This window comes from Paramormyrops kingsleyae, chromosome 13 (assembly GCF_048594095.1).
Source record: "Paramormyrops kingsleyae isolate MSU_618 chromosome 13, PKINGS_0.4, whole genome shotgun sequence".
Lineage (NCBI taxonomy): Eukaryota > Metazoa > Chordata > Actinopteri > Osteoglossiformes > Mormyridae > Paramormyrops > Paramormyrops kingsleyae.
The window spans coordinates 24,718,487-24,738,382 of record NC_132809.1 but is presented as its reverse complement, the minus strand read 5'-3'; the positions used below and the strand labels follow the sequence as shown (position 1 = coordinate 24,738,382).

The 19,896-nt window shown below is 42.0% G+C and overlaps 3 protein-coding genes across 3 annotated transcripts; 1 reads left to right on the top strand and 2 right to left on the bottom strand.

The window, feature by feature from the left end:
• The first annotated feature begins 1,207 nt into the window (after window positions 1–1,207).
• LOC111843547 (chymotrypsin A-like) lies at window positions 1,208–3,958 on the top strand. The gene is made up of 7 exons (XM_023811208.1): window positions 1,208–1,259; window positions 1,476–1,579; window positions 1,761–1,840; window positions 2,421–2,499; window positions 2,625–2,805; window positions 3,239–3,372; window positions 3,725–3,958. Exons 1-7 carry the CDS (start codon window positions 1,208–1,210, stop codon window positions 3,884–3,886), a joined length of 792 nt encoding a protein of 263 aa, XP_023666976.1. The 3' UTR covers window positions 3,887–3,958.
• Window positions 3,959–5,486: 1,528 nt separating this feature from the next.
• agrp (agouti related neuropeptide) lies at window positions 5,487–7,820 on the bottom strand. Its single transcript, XM_072698461.1, has 4 exons — window positions 7,760–7,820; window positions 7,101–7,287; window positions 5,937–6,028; window positions 5,487–5,678 (listed from the first exon to the last, which is right to left on the bottom strand). Exons 2-4 carry the CDS (start codon window positions 7,243–7,245, stop codon window positions 5,487–5,489), a joined length of 429 nt encoding a protein of 142 aa, XP_072554562.1. The 5' UTR covers window positions 7,246–7,287; window positions 7,760–7,820.
• Window positions 7,821–11,494: 3,674 nt separating this feature from the next.
• Window positions 11,495–18,894, bottom strand: LOC111843556 (11-beta-hydroxysteroid dehydrogenase type 2-like). Its single transcript, XM_023811217.1, has 5 exons — window positions 18,550–18,894; window positions 16,099–16,311; window positions 13,684–13,869; window positions 12,409–12,546; window positions 11,495–11,941 (listed from the first exon to the last, which is right to left on the bottom strand). The coding sequence occupies exons 1-5, from the start codon at window positions 18,821–18,823 to the stop codon at window positions 11,598–11,600; spliced, it is 1,155 nt and encodes a 384-aa protein (XP_023666985.1). The 5' UTR covers window positions 18,824–18,894; the 3' UTR covers window positions 11,495–11,597.
• Between the last annotated feature and the right edge of the window lie 1,002 nt (window positions 18,895–19,896).

The window sequence follows — 19,896 nt, the reverse complement described above, 5'->3', positions numbered from 1 at the left end:
GATGGAAATGTACCACAGTTCTCTATATTAGATTTATATTATATGGCAGGATATGACTGATACTTTTTACTTAGAATAAGCTTTTTAGATTTCAGTGGCTACAGAAATGTAAGATAGAAGATCCATCCGCTTCCCCTATTTAAGGTCAGGGGGTTCTAAAGCTTCACACAGGGAATAACCCAGGGTGGGGTGCCAACCCATCACAGGACACGCACACACACACACACACACACCTATGGTTAACTCAAATTCATCATCCTGTGTCTTTGGATTGTGGGGGAGAAAGGAGAGTTCCTGGAGGAAACCCCGCGATGACACAGGGAGAGCAGGCAACCTACACACACACACACACACATGGAACCATGGCGGAGACTCGAAACTCGAAAAATTGACTCCATGCCCAGCAAGGCATGACAGGGCAAGAAGCAGAGCTGCTTTAGAGAGGGACATCTAGGATGTCCCAGAGAACACATACATAAAGGCAGAGGAGATGTCATGGAAAGGAGAATATTTACTTTTCCATAGCTAGTCATACAGATTGTCATTAAAGAAATGCACAGAATCGTTCGCTTATCTTTTTTAGCTGTTGCAAAATGCTCAAGGCAGCACGCACTGGAAATACGTTATACACTAACCTTCAATGTCAGTGCGGCGGAAAGCAGCCCTTTTCAGCCTTGTGGAAAACACACCTGTTCTTACTGGGCTTTTACTCACTCGCATATCAAGTCAGGATAAGATATGTTTTTGGCCTCTGAGAAACGGTTTTCTGTCTTTGTATCTACAGTGGGGAAAATAAGTATCGAAAGCGTCAACATTTTTCTCATTGAGTATATTTCTAATGGGGCTATCATCTAATGCACCCTGGTAAATGGCAGCAGATTCATATCAAGAATGTGTCAGTAAATTTCTCCATTCATACTTCTTTCATTTATATGAAGTCTGCCAGTACCATATGCTGAAAAACAGCCCCACGCAATAATAATAATAACAATAATAATGATCTACACTACTTATTTTAGAATGATATATTTGGGGGGTGGGGGTGGTGAATTTTCTGTATGTCCAAAAGCTTCACTAGTACTGTGTGAAAAAAATCACGTTATCACAAAAGCTGCAGGTGAATCTTACTAATCTTATGAAATATGCTAATTGAGCCAGCCGCGATGTGTATATATTGATAGCTTTACCGCTTTTGGACACTGACAACATGGCCTTCCTCTGGATCCTGTCCTGCCTTGCCTTTGCCGGGGCTGCCTACGGTAAGTCTTTAGTGTCATTCGGGGCTTTATTGTTCATTATTTATTGCCTTTCAGCTTCACAGTGAAATATACTGCAGGTCTTTCCTTGTTGGCCTCAATTAATTTGAACGTGTGATGGAAAAAGTGACACTAAATAATTGTAAAGAATACACACTTTTCAGATATGAAAATAGGTGGCAGGATTGAAGCAATTCTTCCTTCTCTGGTTGGAATTAGGCTGCGGCGTTCCAGCCATACGCCCCGTCATCACCGGATACTCTCGGATAGTGAACGGTGAAGAGGCTGTTCCCCATTCCTGGCCCTGGCAGGTGTCTTTGCAGGTAACATTTCATGACTGTGCGAGCTCCACAATACCTGTATATTTAGCTCTTGCTGCTAACTGCTAGCTTTGCTGTCCAGGCACTCCAGTCTCACTCATTTCTGATAAGCCATGTCGCTATATCGCATCGACTAGCACTTAAGTACTTCAAACGCATCACGGAATGTGCGGCTCTGTTGCAGGACTCCACTGGCTTCCACTTCTGCGGTGGCTCCCTCATCAGCGAGTATTGGGTCGTCACGGCTGCTCACTGTGGCATCAAGTGAGTCAATGAGACTGACACCATATATACTAAAGGCAGCCATATTCACATATGAATGATATGAAAATGTCAAGTGTATTAAAAATGCAGGCAGTTCCCGAGTCACAAATGAGTTCTGTTGCCTAAGTCTGTCGTAAGTCGAATTTGTAGGTAAGTCGGAAAAATAATATTACAGTACATAATAATCATTGTACAGTAATAATAAAATTAACTACATACAGTACTGTACTGTACCTTGAACCAATCAACTGCTTCAGTGCAGTGTTTTCAGAAGTGTGACAAAGTAGTGCATGCGTTCCTTATTATGAACCATTATATTTAACCTGAATTTTTAATATAATAGGCTTTATGGCAGTCCATTGCCTATAAGTCAGACATTTTCTCTATGAACTTACTGAGACATTGATAGCAACGTTTGCAGCGAACAGGTTATGAAGAGGCTGTTACACAGTATACAGGACTGGAAAGTGTCAGTGGGACTACCTGTATCCAAACAATTTCTATATGAGCATTTATACATATTTTTTACATTCTTCCAGAGCAGTTTTTCAGTAATTACTCTGTGCTATTTCTATGGTAGAGTGTCTCACCGTGTTATCCTGGGCGAACACAACCGCGCTTCTCCTAGTGAGAACATCCAGACCATGACTGTTGCAAAGGTATGGGTACCATAACCTAGGGCTCCTCGCTTTTTAACCGCTCTTACGTTCATATATTGATAACTTACATGATTTTCTGGTACCGCAGCGTTTTTCTCAAAAAAACGTCTCCTAATTTGCTCCAGGTTTTCAAGAACCCCAAATACAACCCGTTCACCATCAGCAATGACATCACACTGGTCAAGCTGGCCACTCCTGCTAAGATGACACCACAAGTGTCGCCTGTATGTGTGGCTGAATCCACTGACAACTTCCCTGGTGGCATGAAATGTGTCACCACCGGCTGGGGCCTGACCCGCTACAACGGTAAGTGCTGTACACAGGCTTAGAGGCTCCAGCTTGGACTCCATCGCCCAGGTCCACTGGGGGAATTTAGCATCTGGGTTCAGTGGTTTTAGCCACGGTTCTGCTCTTGAAGGAATGCATGAATGTTACATTTATATAGCACCTTTCAAGACACCCAGAGCGCTTTACAGAACCAATGGGAAGCCAGTTCAACCACCCCCCCTGTGTAGCCCCCACCTGGATGATGCGACGGCAGCCATTCTGCACCAGTACGCTCACCACACTGTAGCTAAGGTGGTGAAGGGGCCTGAGAAAATGCACCAATTAGATATAGGCGATAATTCGGAAGCCAGATCTGATAGGGCCATAGCGGGCAATTTTACCCAGGACATGGGGCTACCACACCTACTCTTTCGAGGTTCTGTGCCCCAGCCTGGTCCTTCTTTGGTTCCAGCTCCCGACACCCCTCCGCTCCTGCAGCAGGCTGCTCTACCCCTGCTGACCAACACTGACTGCCAGAGCTTCTGGGGAAACAAGATCACCAACATCATGATTTGTGCTGGAGCTTCTGGCGTCTCATCCTGCATGGTAAAGCTCTCAGGACCTCATGGAGGAGCAGTCACTTCTTGACATGTATCTAAGTGCACAAAACCGTGCATCCTCTACTTCTCTTCTCCCGCATTAACCATGTAAAGCAATGTTTCCCAACCCAGTCCTTGGGGACCCCCCAGACGGTCCATGTTTCTGCTCCCTCCCAGCTCCCTGCCAGACGGACCACATGAGCTGGGAGGGAGCAAAAACGTGGACTGTCTGGCAGTCCCAGTGGACCGGGTTGGGAAGCACTGGTAAAGCACATCTTTCTGATACTTGAAATAGTTTTTTGGGACTAGCAGTAGCTTGGTAATCAGTTTGAGTGTGTGTGTGTGTGTGTGTGTTTCAGGGCGACTCTGGTGGCCCCCTGGTCTGTCAGAAGGAGGGAGTCTGGACCCTAGTGGGCATTGTTTCCTGGGGCAGCAGCACTTGCTCGACCTCCGTCCCTGGAGTCTATGCTCGGGTCACAGAGCTCCGTGCTTGGATGGACGAGACCATTGCCGCCAACTAAAACCGCTCTCTTGTGTTTTATTGGTTTTGGTTTCCGTGGTGATGTCAATAAAATTATGTGCCTTTCAAAGCAGTCAGTCTTTCAGCGTCGTGGAGTTTTCAAAGATCAGCTTGATCGAATATCAGAAAGGATCGACGAGTGCCAAGCTGATGTTTTTTATTGCACATTTCTCCAGGGAACAACCAAACCAATGGCAAGAAGTGAATTGAAGCAGCCAGATACTGATCATTCCCACTCCCACTGAGCTCTCGTGAAATACATACAGTATCTGCTCCGATTTCCATCAGCAAGTCGCTCTTCCCCGTGTGGACTGAGGTTCATTCTGACACTGGCTTCTGAAGGATAATAAAGACAAATAGATATACAAAGACAGAGCTCTGGGGACATATTCTCACGTTAGGAATGTTTTTTCCCACAAGAATACATCATTGACACTTTCCAGTCCTATATACTGTGTAACAGGCTCTTTATAACCTGTTTGCTGCAACCGTTGCTATTAATGTCTCATTAAGTTTATTAAGTTCATAGAGAAAGCTTGTTCCGAAGCTACGCAAATTCAAATGTAGTTTGTTTTCTATAGACTTCTGCTGTTTCGTCTCGCGTAATCAGATCAGCTGATTGTTCATCTTCTACAGCCCAGGGAGGTTCAGTAGATCTTATAAAGGCCCAGTTGTTGCTTTGCTGACAGTGGCCAGGCTGGCATGTGACCTGGGCTTCTTTCTGATGCACAAAAAAAAATAACCAAAAAAAAAACCTTTGGTGTGTGTAAAAAAAAAAAAAAGAGAAATAATTCTGGCACACTTCTACAACCATGAAGTATAGATGAAGAACCATATTCTCCTCGACAGCTGAACCATTGTTTTAAGCACAGTGACCACCTGGATGTGTGTTTACAGAAAATGAGGAGAGGTTTTATACGGGCCAGTTTCCTTCTGTGATTCACAGAGAAGAACACTGAAAGTTTTGTGTTGTCCTAATGGTAACTATTAGTAAATCTTACTTTTAGCCACTTTTAATAATGACATTGTCGAATAAACAATAGAAGATACATTATTTACATAATGGCACACCTTGTTTATTCCATAAACTGAAAATCAGTGGTAAGCTCTAAAGTTCATGCACTCAGAGATCTGATATTTTGGTTCAATATTTTTTTTTTTCAATTTGACCAAAAAAGAATATATTTTTGTGTCATTTTCCATAAACGTTTAGATACTATTTATGTACTATAGCTAAATGACATAAACGTTTATGGAAAAATGCAGTATGTTTAAACTGTTTTGATGTTTTTATTTGTGTTGAATCTGTGCTAATACTAACCATTATGACTAAAATTATTAAGGCCAAAGATACTGACCCTCTCACAATATGTTGTTTTTAATATATGATGTATTTCATATTTCTCTGTTATTTTCGACAGTTGAGGCTAAAGCGACAGATACAGCATGTCATATTTACCTCGTTTTTTTTATTATTGGCCAGAGTAATGTTTTGTAACACTAGCAGCAGAAATCCACATACAGAGACAGTGTCAATGTGTGGCAGTATTTACAGGGGAGGATTCACGCTCAGACGCTGCTCGGCCGCTCCCTAGGTGGCGCTAGTGACGTCCATGCAGGCAGGCCTGGCTGATCCTGCGGCAGTAGCATATGGCGTTAAAGAAGCGGCAGTAGCATGTGTCACAGGGGTCACAACAGGGCAGCTGGTGGCCCAGGCAGGACTCCTGGTGGCGGAAACAGCGGCGGGGAGAGCGGATGGCGCGGTTCTGGAGGCTAATGGCCTCGGACACATCCTGCGAAGGAGAGGGAGCCACACGGCTCCGGTTAGTTAAGGCTAGATAGGTTTACTGATAATATCAGCCATCTATCAGGTGTTGTAAATGTAAAAATACCATAAAATTCTATTAAAGAAGGATATTATTATTGTATCGATGGTGAGACAAACTGGATGTTGCAGATTAATGGTCATTTATAAAATCGTTCATATAAAATATTTTTACAGACATTTCATACTTCCGTCAATGCTCAGAACGTTTTAAAACATGCTGTACCTCCTCTTCATCATAATCTCCAGCCTTGTCCACCATCAGCTCCTCATCTGTTACTGGGCCAAAATTTTCATATCTGGAAAATGACCCTTTACCTGAAACCCAGAAATGTCCCATGAACATATTCATAACGTCAACATATGAGTGTTTTAACCAGGAAAGTCGATATTGTTGGTCTTTATTTCAATTATCTTTTTGCTTATTACTGCTCACCCCTGTACCTGGGCATTCAATAGAAGCTCAGTCTAGCCGCACGTATGAATAGTCATCTCCTTAACAGCTGTACAGTATGTTTATAATGTGCAATTTGCCTCACTCGTACGTCCCTTTGTACGTGTCTGCCAGACAAAATATATACATACAGTAAGTAAATAAATGCTGTCAGATCAATTGGATCCCAGAAGAATACAAATGACATGAGAAACAGTCCCAGTTATGTCAGCTTGTAAAACATGCTAAAGGGCTTTCAGAATAAGGCTGCTCCTGAGACGCTTCACATGTCATTTCTTTAAAAAGAGAGATAAACAGCCCAATAATTTAAAACGGAATAACTGTGTCAGATTCTAAGAAATCTTAAAGTCCGAAGTCCGTGTCTCAAGGTTTTATTGCTGCTACAAGGGCTTCACAAAACTGGGAAAAAATATTTGAAAATTTAATCAATGAAATAATGATATTTATAAAACTATTATAAAAATTTTCAGCATGAAAATTTCCAAAAAGTTAACTTAGTCAAATTTGTTATCTACCAGTAGAGTTTTGTCCATGTATCAGTTCTGTCTCTGTCTAATTATTTCCATATGGTGGATGACGATTGTCTTGTTCACATTTTTTCTCCCCACTAATTTTTGTTGAATTTCTCACAAACGCACCATGCTGTCTAAGAGTGAGTCCAACAGCAAGGATGAAAATAACTATGATTGGCTCAGCAATCATGCCAAAGCAGAAGCGGTAAACTTTACTTTTAAGTTTCCTTCCTTATGACAGAGTAAAAACCTATTGATGATTTCAACCCAGCAGACTGTTGTGATTCTTGCGAAGTGGCAAATGCATTTGCATGACATGCAGTGTCGATATTAAACTGTAGGCCTTGCAACTACTCAAAAATACAATCAGCATTTCTAATATTGAGGTGTTGAGCAAAGAAACGAGATATGAAGGATCACTGACCCACATCGGACAGGAAGGCAGACTCTCTCACTGTCTTCAGCAGGTCAGGTTGATGTTCTTCTGCGGTGGCGCTGCTATGGACAGCACCAGCAGCCAGCTGGAAGGCATGAAACGCCCACCAGCAGAGCAGCACTGAGTTCCACATGGTGCCCTCGGTTTATAGTACAGCCAAACCAGCGCTGGGTGTCTATACAAGCGGTCCATGACAAAGCTGTTAGTGAAGCACTTTAATGCTATTCTCAATGGTGTATAACCGAACCCAAATCATCATAACCAAATAACTACAATCAAAGCTCTCTCACTCCATTTTAAAGAGATGTTCAGCTGGATTTAGCAATTAAAGAAAACGGCAAGATTCGAACTGGTGATAGTTCACTTTTTGAAATTCTTATTCATATCATTCTTTCACTGTAACAATAGGTAGGACAGATTTTTTTCTTTCACGAAGAGCTCATTGAAGTATTTTATTAAAACAAATACTTGCTTTACTGGCTCTAAATATGGAAAAACACTTAAAACCTTTATAAAAAATATAAATTTTACATACACATTGACCTAGTATATAAACTGTCACACCTTTCATTCATATGAAAAATGCTCAAAAAAATGCTCAAAAAAGCAAACAAAGTAATCGCACTGGAAACATGATCCCAGCCTACCTGCAGTCCTTATGAGTGCCGCCCAAGCCTTTCTGTGACCGAATGAAAGAGAGGAACTCATTTATAAGACCCGAGTGGAAGAGAAACGCGATGAACACATGATCTGCATTAGTGGGTGGGAGGTGTGGTTTTGGTGACGTCTGAGAGCTCAGGGTGTATTCAATGTAAACTACAACATCTTCACCTGAAGACCTGCAAATCATATTAGTCATTGTAAACACCAAATGTCCTTTCATTGATATAGGAAATATACAAATTAAAACAAAGATACAAAGTATATATAAGGTTCGGCAGCATGGCACCTCCTGCAGTAGGATTTGTGTTCCACACATCTAGGCTTGGGACTTTGAATCCCCCCCACTCTGTGTGCGCGGAGGTTTTCCCATGTGCATGAATTCCCTCTGGCTTACATTTAGGCCTACCTGATCTCTCTAAACTGATCTCTCTGAACTGATCTCTCTAAACTGATCTCTCTGAACTGATCTCTCTAAACTGCACATAGTGTATATGATGGACTGGTATCCCACCCAGGGTGTACCCAGCTCAGTGCCCTGTGATGGACTGGGAGAAGTGGTGGGTAGGAAGATGTTGCTCTGTCCCAATTGATGCATTCATTCATAACTGCTTCAGTGGGAAAGGTTTTATGAAAGTGCTGAAGGTGCTTCTCTTCTAATACTACAGAATGATTCATAAAAAATATGGAAAATATCCACATCCATAAACGATGTGTTTCACTTCAGTTCAGGCAGCCCTGATTCATGAGCAAATGTTCAATATATATATATATATGTGTGTGTGTGTGTATACATATAATCAAGCTTTTTCTGTGAAAATTCCCCTAGCATGAGCTTATAAAAACCAAAATCCATAAAGCTACTTAGCAGAAGTTTATTTCCTGATAGAAAGAGCATGACTGGCTTCACATAGTATGTACACTAAAATCGTTCATCATGTACAACCTTTATGACAACAATAATAAACAAGAATATCAAAGGGCAATAATAAATAATTTCTGGCAAATAGTAAAAGCTGATATACCAGGTAAAAGAAAAATAAATGAATTTTCTTTCATGAATCACCACAGCATAAAATGTTTAGAAAATTAGCCTGAAAGGAAGAGGTTCTCCCAAAGATTATCATTCTGATTGATTCTTGTATCTGTTCAATTTGTGGCCTTAATAGCCTGCAGCTGAAAGGTAACATTGATGCATTTATCTAATAAGCCACAGCGTCAGAGAGGTAGAGAGTAATGCATTTGTCTTAATCGTGCATGGGTACTGAGCCACAATTGTACAGTATTTCTGCTTTTGCTGTCCATTTTCCATTGTAAATAATACAAAATGCTTTTATCTTGTCTGTTTTATTACAGAGGAATTTTCCTGCAATTCAGTAAAACTTCATTAGTACAGCATTCAGTCTGTCCCTTCTATATTTATCGCCAGCATAACAGGTCATTTCTCTCATTTCTGAGCTCATGACCTGTAAGGATCATTAATGACCCTGATCATTAAGTGTTACCGCCCCCCACCCTGATCATTAAGTGTTACCGCCCCCCACCCTGATCATTAAGTGTTACCTCCCCCCACCCTGATCATTAAGTGTTACCGCCCCCCATCCTGATCATTAAGTGTTACCGCCCCCCACCCTGATCATTAAGTGTTACCGCCCCCCATCCTGATCATTAAGTGTTACCGCCCCCCACCCTGATCATTAAGTGTTACCGCCCCCCACCCTGATCATTAAGTGTTACCGCCCCCCACCCTGATCATTAAGTGTTACCGCCCCCCACCCTGATCATTAAGTGTTACCGCCCCCCACCCTGATCATTAAGTGTTACCGCCCCCCACCCTGATCATTAAGTGTTACTGCCAGCACCCTGCACTTTGATCAGCATATTACTGATATTCCATCATTTTTGACTTTCTTGTTTCTCTTTCAGCTCCAAAAAAAATCACTCAGGTAAATGTTAGAATCCAACATTTATATTTCATGCTAAAATCCTGTTTCAGTGCAGTGTTATGGTGGTCATGTAATGGTTTGGGGAAGCTTTGGTCTACAGTTTCAACATTTTGTGATTCTCAATTTCTGAATGAATTGGTCACTCTATTGGAAAATGTCCAGTTAGATCATGCAAGACAATCCAGAACCCACTGCTTGGTCAACATGAAAATGGTTGAATGAGTAGAATTGATTCATTCATTCATGTTCAAACCTCATTAAGCTCTGGCAAGGCCTCATGCCACTGAGCTGAAGAGGTGCTTCATAGAAAAAAGTAGCATGTAACACTAAAAACAGTTCAAAGTTTAAAATTTGTTTGCTTTTCATTCTTGCTGAAAAGGTGCCGATGGTAGTTGTTAGGGGGCAATGATTTTTTTCCAGGTCCAGGGGCAGCAGTCTAAGTAGAGATCTCCAGACCTCCCTCTCACCAGCCACCTCCTTCAGCTCCTGCAGGAGGGATACTCAGGCATTCTCAGGCCAGCCAAGAGATATAATCTCTCCAGCATGTCCTGAGTCTGCCTTGGGGTGTCCTCCCACTTGGACATTTACAGAGCTCCTCCCCAGAGCAGAGTGGTGGCTCTGAGGTTAGGGGTCTGTGCTGGTTGCTGGTTTGTTGCTGGTTTGGATCCCATGAATGCCGAGAGAGATTCTACTCCACTGGGTCCTTCAGCAAAGCCCTTAAGCAATACCTTACCACATAAAAGAACCATCAGCTGGATGCTGGGAAAAAAAAATGTATATCTAGCACCCTTTATGACAGAGATAATTTTTGAAAAGCAATTGGTATGTGCTGGGTGTGACATTAATCTACATCCAGCCCTACAAGCAGGTCTGCCAATTTGGGGTTGGTGACAGGATTCGCACTCCATCCACTGGAAGAAACTCACACTGGTCGGTTTGGACTAGTGTGTTCCTGAGGTATCGCCCGCTGCTTGACTGCACTCATCCCTGAGGAGGTTTGTTGTGTGGTGGGTGCAGCAACGTGCTGTAATCAGTGCATGCTCCTTACCTCTTTCTCTCTCACCCTCTCCCCAGGTAGGTGTCCCCAAACCACCTCAACTGAATCCTTTCAATGTAGAGGAACAGTGGCTCTAATTTGAGCCCAAACATCCTACCCTATCTCTCAGGCTTAGCCTAAACATTCTGTGAAGTGAGTTGGTTTTGGCTACACCAAAGCCACACTCTGTTTGGCCCGCTGATACCTGATGGCTACTTCAGGATTCCCATAAGATAACCAAACTCAGAAGGCCTCCTTCTTCAGCCTTCACCCATGGTTGAAGGCCTGACTACCTGGCGTTCACTGACGAGCAGCCCACCCCAGGCCTGGGATCAGGGCAGGGCCCCAGTATCCCTGTTCCGGGTGAGTTTTCTGCTTTGCTGTTTTTTGTTCTTCATAAAAGTTGTTTGACCCACCCTTAGTTTCTCCCCTTACCTAAAACCAATTAGCCTTGGGAGACAACCGTGAGCAACTGCTCCCAACAACATAACTCCTAGGATCACTGGGACACACAAACCCCCCCAGTCTCTGTTCTTTAATTATCTCCGAAATCAGAATACTTTTAAAACCTCTTGTGATAATAAACAGACAGGTACTATTAACTCTTTATTTTCATTCATAATTTTTAGTAAACTTAAGAAACACAGCATGAATTCCCTTGTTAGAAAAATACTACAAAATTAGACTAACGATGTGTATTAAAATATATTACACAGGAATGTCTTATATGTGGCCTACATCTTCAGGGTGTGAATTAACCTTTTTGCTCTCAGTCATTAAAGTGTTTTGTGTCTAAAAAGCCACCCAGTATTGTCTTTTTAGAATTACATTTGCAAATGTAATTCACATTGTTTTCCTCAAAGCTTGTGGCACGACCTTCTTCTTCACAAAGAGTCTTTGTAAGAACTTATCACTGAAGAACGTGGGGAGGTACGTGTGGATAAAGTACATCAGCTGCACTCCCGGCCCAGCGTAGTAGCGCACTTTCGGCTGCGGTGATGTGAGTGCATCAGCGATGGTGCTGATCACAGGACTCAGGTCCTCACTTGCTCTACTGGCATGAAGCTGGAAAAGCTCCTTGGTCTCCAGCAAATACTCCTCCCCATATTCCTCCAGCAGTCCTGGTGTCAGACTCTCTATCAAGTGCTTGTGCTGCTGTTCCCAGTACTCAGAATTACTGCACTGACCTGAAAATACATCCCGCATACATTCAAGATCAATTCTGCTATTAAGAAAAGAAAATGTAATTTTTTTTATTCCTAGAACAATAACTGACTTAACTGACAGCACTTTGTCAGTTAAGGAAAGCTTATAAGAAATGAAGATAACTAACCAGGCATGCCATCATCTTGCCAACATATTATATTTCAGGTTATGAATACATATAAATACATGTCCAGCTTATATTGGCTGCTTGTGTTTAAGCACATTAAGCCCCTTTGATACTCACATAATTACTTATATTAATTATTGCTATAAATGCTATGAAATATCAGTCATGTTTAAAATACATCTGGAACACATAGATACATAACATGTTGAAGATGTACTATATACATCATCTTATGACCAAAATAAGTTTATATGAAGTTGTACAATGGACTGGCCATGTGATACGGCAATGGGGCACTGCAGGTGGCATGAGCTCCCTCACCCGTCCTGAAGGCTGAGGGGAGGATGAGAGACACTTCGACTCCCCACGGCTGCAGCTCATGCCTCAGGGTGTTGATGACGAGGTTGAGGGCTGCTTTTGAGGCGCCATAAGCTGCCAGGGAAGGAAAAGGCTGCTCTCCTGAAGAACGTGGGATAGCATGATGGGAGAGACATGAATGATTACCATCCTGACACTGCATTTGTAACCTGGGCCTCTTAAACATATAATATTACATATAAAATCCTGTTATAGTGGACTCGCTAATAACGGAATATCGTCTACAACTGACGAGGTCCGCTGGTCCCGGCTGTGGGCCTTTAAGAACAATAAGCATCAGATATAGCGGACTTGCATATAACGGAATTTTGCTTATAAAGGAAAAACAATTTGGTCCCCAGGGCCGCTTTTAGCTGTAGTTTTGTTCGGCTATAACGGACATGCAGGCTCCGCCTACAAGGCGCGTGGCGTGCCGGTGATATCCAGCGCAGATACGTAGTCGGGATTATTAATAGTCACGCATCTGGTCAGGTGAAGTTGGATTACTACATGTACAATATAAAAATCTATAGCACAAGTGTGTCTGCTGGGGTGTGGCATGAGTAAATGTTGTCGTGTAGTTGTGTTCTGGGCTTACAGCAACTCTGGATATAACGGACTGTTTTGCCAGGTCCCTTGAAGTCCGTTATAATGGGATTTTACTGTAATGTGAGGAAATTGTACTAAAGATAAGATGTTTGAGCATGAATAATGATGATTCTGTAATATTTTACTTGAGGGGTCACTAATAACTTAGTAACTTTATTACTTCTCAAGTACAAATTGTGAACAAATATAGTTACTGCATGAAATAGAAGAATCGTTATGATCAACAAACATGGGATCAGTATGTAACTAACAGTTTCTGGTTAATTAATACAGTAAGTAAGAATGAACTGCTAGGTTATTTGTGCCCCCAACAAGTAAAATATTACCAATGATTCATTGATGATCAATGATTCATACTTTCTTAACAGAGCTGCATCTAAAAGAGGGGTATTCACTGTGATTGTGTTTACAGAGGTACTGAAAATCCGCCCTTGCATTATAAAAAAAGCCTGCTACTATCTAGTACCAATGCTCACACATTATATCCCACTGGTTTTCTGTGGCTTCAAACACAAAAATGGCAATAAAAAAGTCAATGCTGAGCACCAAGATTTAATTTTAATGAAACGGGTGCAATATGGACGGTCAGACACCAGTTACTCTTATTCCATGTGCTGCCTTTGTGGGTACCTGATGGACTGGAAATTGTGACAATCCTACCCCTGGCTCTTCTTAAAAGTGGGAGAAATGTTTTGGTGACGTTCAGTGTTCCAAAGAAGTTCACCTCCATGCAGCCCCTGTAGGTGGTCATTAGCGAGAGCTCTGCATCACCAAAGCTCACACATACCCCTGCGTTGTTCACAAGGCCCCACAAACCTGAAAAGGTAAATTGTTTTGGTTTGGTGTTATATACATGGAACGTTTATTTATTGGGCAGATGTTCATTTTCCAGGGTTATGAATGGGAAAAATGGCAATAACTACACTAAACATCCTTTCTTAATTTATGACAATAACTACACTAAACATCCTTTCTTAATTTACAGTACTTAATTCTCATATTTTTTACATTTGGAAAATATTTTAAATGTCTTTCCAGAAGTTAGGAAAATTATGTAATTGAGGCTAATGCAATATTTCTTTGCTGAAACAGATTTTTGATGAAAAACTCTAAAGAGGCAATACCAGAGAAATAGGAGAAACAGAGAAATTAAAAGATGTGAACGCCAGTTTCATGACACTCACATGGCTGCAAATTAGCCAACAAGTATTAAGGCAAACACAAAAAACACTGCTGAGCCGAGAATAGACCACAATTGCTAAACACCCGATAGCTCATACAGAGAGTTCTTCTTCATCAGTCTAATTACAGTTCACAAAAAAATCACTGAAGAGAAATTGCTAATTGCAATTTCCTAGAAACCAGCACATGAAAACAAAGATGTTGTTGTTGTGGCAGCCAAATGTTATTTTTAATAAACCACTTTAAGCGAAATGTTCCAGAATAACCGCTGACTCTCTTAGATTGCTAATGATGGATCTAAAATAAAAGATAAACACAAGGAAAGGAAGGAGTAAACAGAAAACAAACCATTCAGTAAATTTATTGAGCTGTAAGCACACACAGATACAGTCATACCTCGGCTTACGAACTTAATTCGTTCGAGTACTCAGTTTGCGACGCAAAAAGTTCACATCCTGAATCAATTTTTCCCATTTAAAATAATGTAAATACAAATAATTCGTTCAAACCTCAGAAACACTGATTTTTTTCAATTTCTTTTTATGTTTTTCTGTGACCAAGAATATAGACTTAAATTATAATAACCTTAAAGAGCAAAAAAGGGAAAGAGAGAACGTACGATTACGGAAGGCGGACCAATACACAACTGAGCATATGCTTGTTGGTGGGCTGGTCGCTCGAAAGATGCCAAAACATGGAAAAGAACCACAAAACATCCCCCCAAAAAACTAAATTAAAAGACTGAGTAACAGTCAAAAACAATATAGTAATTTAGAAAATGTGATTTTTCTTTTATTATACGGTACATTATTTTCATACGCCTAAAGTTTTATGTACATTTCATGATGCCACGCATCATGAACTTCTTTGTACTGTGAACAAACAATACACAGTTGCCACTATGTGTCAATGGAGAATATAACACTTAAATAGGAGTTACTTAATAATTTATGTTATTAATGAAGTACTGTAATTTTATTTATAGATATGTGACTGTTAAAAACCATCACAAGCATGTTTATCAATCACTGAAAGGTAGCGCTATAACAGAACGTTCTCTCTCTCTCTATTTTTTTCGAAAGTCTGGTTTGTAACCCGATTTGTTCTTGAACAGGACTGTTCGTGGGTCGAGGTACCACTGTATTTGTATTTCATTTACAGTAACCCAACCTCTAAAATGTTGCCTAAAGATACCAGCTGAGTTTACAGTCAGGGGTTCATTTCCAGGGAGAGTCAATAGGATAATGGACATTTCTGGAATTGTTAGGTTCTTGGTTTTCCTAACCTTACCACCCACTCGAGCAGTATGGTTGATCTTAACCCTACCAATTATTAATCCTAGTTAATCCTAATCCTACAACCCACTCCAGCAGTGTGGTTCATCCTAACCATACTACACACTGCAGGAGTGTCTAACCCTAACTCCCTAACCCAAACCTTAGCCCAATACCAAGGGTTACTATGAAGGTAGGTTGGTACCCTGCATCTAAGCACAGGGCTCTGGTCTTGGACCCAGGACTATGAACACCAGTGCCTGGGTGACTGTCTACCCTAGGGCTACTATGAAGGTAAGATGCTGCCCTCTCTCCAAGCACAGGACTCTGGGCCTAATTCCCTCTTACATAATGCTTTCATATGCAATTCTTATTTAAGAAGTATGAAATTCTTAATTGTGCCTCTGCATAGTTAGAGCCACGCCCCTGACTGGGGGTGTGTCCATCATTGCGCCACCTGCTGTCTGCTTGTGGGATAATGTGAAATAAGAATTTCCTTGCCTCCCTGACCCCTGCTACCCACTCTCACAGAAGCAGTGGAATCATTATAAATCATGGTGGTAGCTCATCTTATACTGTGACTTATTACCTCTGAGCCCAAGTTTGGCCTTAGTTCTGCTGAAGGCTTTCTGGACATCTTTAGGCTGGGTTATGTCCATCTGGACCAGGGTGAGGTTGGAGGAGCAGCAGCACAGCAGCTCCACAGCTCCTGGGCTGTCCAGGTGCAGCACGCTGGCGATGACCTCAAAGCCTAGCGAGTCCAGGTGCCGGGCAGCTGCATTTCCAAACCCAGAATCACAGCCTATTGAGACAGAAGTTCAGTGAGCTCTATATCTCACATTCATCATGTACCTGGAAAACAGGATTGTAGGAATATTCACTAAACACCAGGCACTCTTGCTTTTAAATGCCACCACAGTTCAGGACAGTTTGGGACATAAAAGTATCTTAATAAATCCATTGTATCATCCATCCATCCATCCATCCATTTTCTGTCACTTATCTGGGAAATAGTCATAGGGGCAGCAGTCTAAGCAGGGATGCCCAGACCTCCCTCTCCCCAGCCACCTCCTCCAGCTCCTCTAGGGGAATACCAAGGAGTTCCAGGTCAGCTGAGTGATATAATATCTCCAGCATGTCCTGGGTCTGCCCCAGAGTCTCCACCCAGTTGGACATGGCCAAAGCACCTCCCCAAGGATAAATGCCCAAACCACCTCAACTAGCTCCTTTCGATGGGGAGGAGCAGTGGCTGTACTTTGAGCTCCTTCTGAATGTCCAAGCTCCTCACCTTATCTGTCAGGCTGGGCCCAGACAGTCTGCAAAGGAAACTAATTTCTACCGCTTCTGTCCACAATCTCATTCTTTCGGTCACACCCCAAAGCTTGTGACTATATGCAAGGATAGGAATGTAGATTGACTGGTAAAACAATAGCTTTGCCTTCTGGCTCAGCTCTCTGTTTTCAACGACAGAATGGTACAGCATCCACATAATTGCTGATGCTGTACTGATCTCCTGCTCCCATCTCCCCTCACTTAGGAACAAGACCCTGAGATACTTAAATTCCTCCACTTGAGGCAGTAACCCATCCCTAACTGGGCTGGGGCAATGCACCCTCTTCCAGTCGAGAACCATGACCTCAGACTTGAGCTGCAATCCATCCTAGGACATGCTGCAGGTCTCGATGAAGCCAACATGACCACATCATCTGCAATGACCAAAGACACAACCTGAAGCGTCCAGTGCGTCGCCCCACAAATTGCTCAGCTAGGCTGAGCTTCCAACAAAAGCCCAGGTACAAGTGCAAGCATCATTGGAGCAGGAGCTACACAACAACTTCTAGCAAAGCAAGAACCTAATAAGAGTATAATAGGACCAGAAGTGCGACATAAGAACATTCTGGAAGCATAGGGAGGCAGGAGGCATCTGGCTAGTAGAGGAATTTGTGGATCAAATGGATCTTGAGGCATTTCTTGAAGGGAAAGAGGAAATCTGATGACTGGGTTCAGCAGCTCATACTACCATCGGGGATCCACACAAGAGAACTATCTGAAGTATGGTAGAGGGGGCCCTGGCTTGCTGTACCCCAGCAAGGGAAGGGAAGTCAGGATTTCCCAATTCTATCCTGAGCACCTGCTTGCAACATAGTTTGCAGACTTCCCAGCTCAGGCATACCTACTAACCATGGTAATTAGCTGATTAAGATCTGTTTGAGCAAGGAAGTTTGGAATTGGGGAACCCTGACCTAAGTCAAGAAAGCATGTAGCTGTGCACTTCTTCCACTTAAGTGCATTCTACCATCGATTTACGGGGCCGATCCTCCCATCAGGCTTGCAAGCTAAGAAAGTAATGTAATTTTATAATAAATGAGTTATGCATATTCAGAGCATGTAACCTGAAAAAAAATTCTAATTACATCATTAAGCAAGAAAAGGGGGGTTATGCTTTCAGTGACTTCTGGCAGCACGAAAAATGTGGAACACAGAGTTTCTAATTTACATTGTGAACCTAATTGAAATCCTCAGGAAACTCCCTCATTTTGAAAATGACAAAAACAAAATGTTACAATGTTACAATGAAATAGGATGTTTGAATTTTGTGTAGAGCAATTGATATTATCTTCACTTACGTATATTGAAATTCTGTTATTTTCTAGCGCTGATTCAATGATTCATCAACTATTTTCCCCAAATAGGCAGCAGGCTACTCCACCATGCTTTCATTTTCAAAATAAAAGGATTTTTGTGGATTTCAATTAGATTCACAGAAGGTAAATTAAAAAGTCCATGTTCCACATTTTGTTTGTTGCAAAATCACTGAGGGCGTAACCTTCTTTTCTTGCTTGAGGAATTAATTATTCTTCTTGCATGGCCACACTTTTTTCTTTGTGTGACCGCGCTGCAGACGGGAGAAAACATGTAACTTAAAAGTATGTAACTTTTTATATGCTTTTTTTTTACTTAGGTACCCCATGGGAGAAGACGGCATAAAGTAAATTAAGAGTGACAACAAGAGCTGATGGAGATGTGCATGGCGTCCTACCTGTGATGAAGACCACTTTACTGTCTGTAGGGAGGCCCAGGACGGGTGCACTCCTGCCCGCATACAGACAGCAGGCAGCGGCCAGGACAGCCACCAGAAGGAAGCCCAGCAGGCTGAGCCAGTACAGCCTCTCCACCAGCACCGTGACCCCCAGCCAGGCCACTATGGTGGCAGCCGCTCTGATGTGGGCTGCCAGCGATTTCCTCAGGGCCCCCCCAACAAACACAGACATCACTCCCATGTAGATCCAGAAGGACAGTGCAAATTCCTTCATGGCTCACTGACATAAAATCAGCTTCTCCTCTTTGAAAAAAATAGGTTTTAGATTTACAATAGAAATGCGAAGAGCTAAACTTGTCAGTGAGACACCCAAAAACACAGTCGCATGATAAGTTCTCTTTGTTTATATACGACTCTGACTAGACTGCTGTTGGGGGGAGGAGCCTCTCCAGGCAGATCTACCCTGTGTACAATAGCTGAGCTTTACAGTAGCTCACGATCCTTACTTTGACCCCTCCCTCTTTCCCACTGCAGACAGTAGGCCATGTGAGCTTTACCAGAAATATAGTGCTGCTAACTCTCACAAGAACTCTGTTTGAGTAAAATACCATTTAAGCACTCGATGATATCACAATCATTTTTATGCTTACAATGCCAACTGACCATCACTCAAAATAGTGACATTTAGTTACCAAGAACAGCAGCGTGACCTGAGGACAGCAGATAATCAATGGTCAGAACAATATTTTTCATGGTTCTGACTGACATAAAGCTGATCAGGGGTTAAACTGAAAAAGGGATGTATTTTTATTAGACAAACTGAAATCTTATTTTGCTTTGAAATAGGGTCTCACCCTCCAAGCCAATATCAGAACACTCCGACTGGTGCCATGCAGCTCACATTCATCACTTATTAAGTGAAAAACATCAACTAAAATTTTTATTCTCAGACAGGGATGAAACCCAGACGATGCCATTTCTTCTTTGTCATCCTCACAATACAGACACTCCTCACTTACCGACCGACTTCTGATCCTATGACCAGGTCGTTAAGCAAATTAGTCAATAAGCGAAGGAGCTGCCCCTTACTGATATTTCAAGCTCCAACTGGATAACTTTGTTTTCATTTGCATAACTCTTACATGTTATAGACCATAAAAATACAACCAGCAAAAATTATAAAAATGATGTATTAAAAAAACAAAGATACATTCAGATTAACATTTTAGTTATTTTGTTTATGATCTTCATTTTCATTTCAAGATCGATAGCCTTCCTTTGTTTTTTGGCGCTTCCTCCAGATGAAGTCACAGTCTTCCTTTCTGATGACATCAGGTGCACAATAAA

Coding starts and splice junctions, on each gene's coding strand:
- agrp (XM_072698461.1), bottom strand. CDS start 7,245: ATGTGGAACTCAGTGCTGCTCTGCTGGTGGGCGTTTCATGCCTTCCAG. Junction 6,029..7,100: donor TGCCTTCCTGTCCGATGTGG/GTCAGTGATCCT, acceptor TCTGGGTTTCAG/GTAAAGGGTCATTTTCCAGA. Junction 5,679..5,936: donor GAGATTATGATGAAGAGGAG/GTACAGCATGTT, acceptor TCTCCTTCGCAG/GATGTGTCCGAGGCCATTAG.
- LOC111843547 (XM_023811208.1), top strand. CDS start 1,208: ATGGCCTTCCTCTGGATCCTGTCCTGCCTTGCCTTTGCCGGGGCTGCC. Junction 1,841..2,420: donor GCTGCTCACTGTGGCATCAA/GTGAGTCAATGA, acceptor TTTCTATGGTAG/AGTGTCTCACCGTGTTATCC. Junction 2,806..3,238: donor GGGCCTGACCCGCTACAACG/GTAAGTGCTGTA, acceptor CTTTGGTTCCAG/CTCCCGACACCCCTCCGCTC.
- LOC111843556 (XM_023811217.1), bottom strand. CDS start 18,823: ATGAAGGAATTTGCACTGTCCTTCTGGATCTACATGGGAGTGATGTCT. Junction 16,312..18,549: donor TAAAGTGGTCTTCATCACAG/GTAGGACGCCAT, acceptor CTGTCTCAATAG/GCTGTGATTCTGGGTTTGGA. Junction 11,942..12,408: donor CCCCTCAGCCTTCAGGACGG/GTGAGGGAGCTC, acceptor ATGTATTTTCAG/GTCAGTGCAGTAATTCTGAG.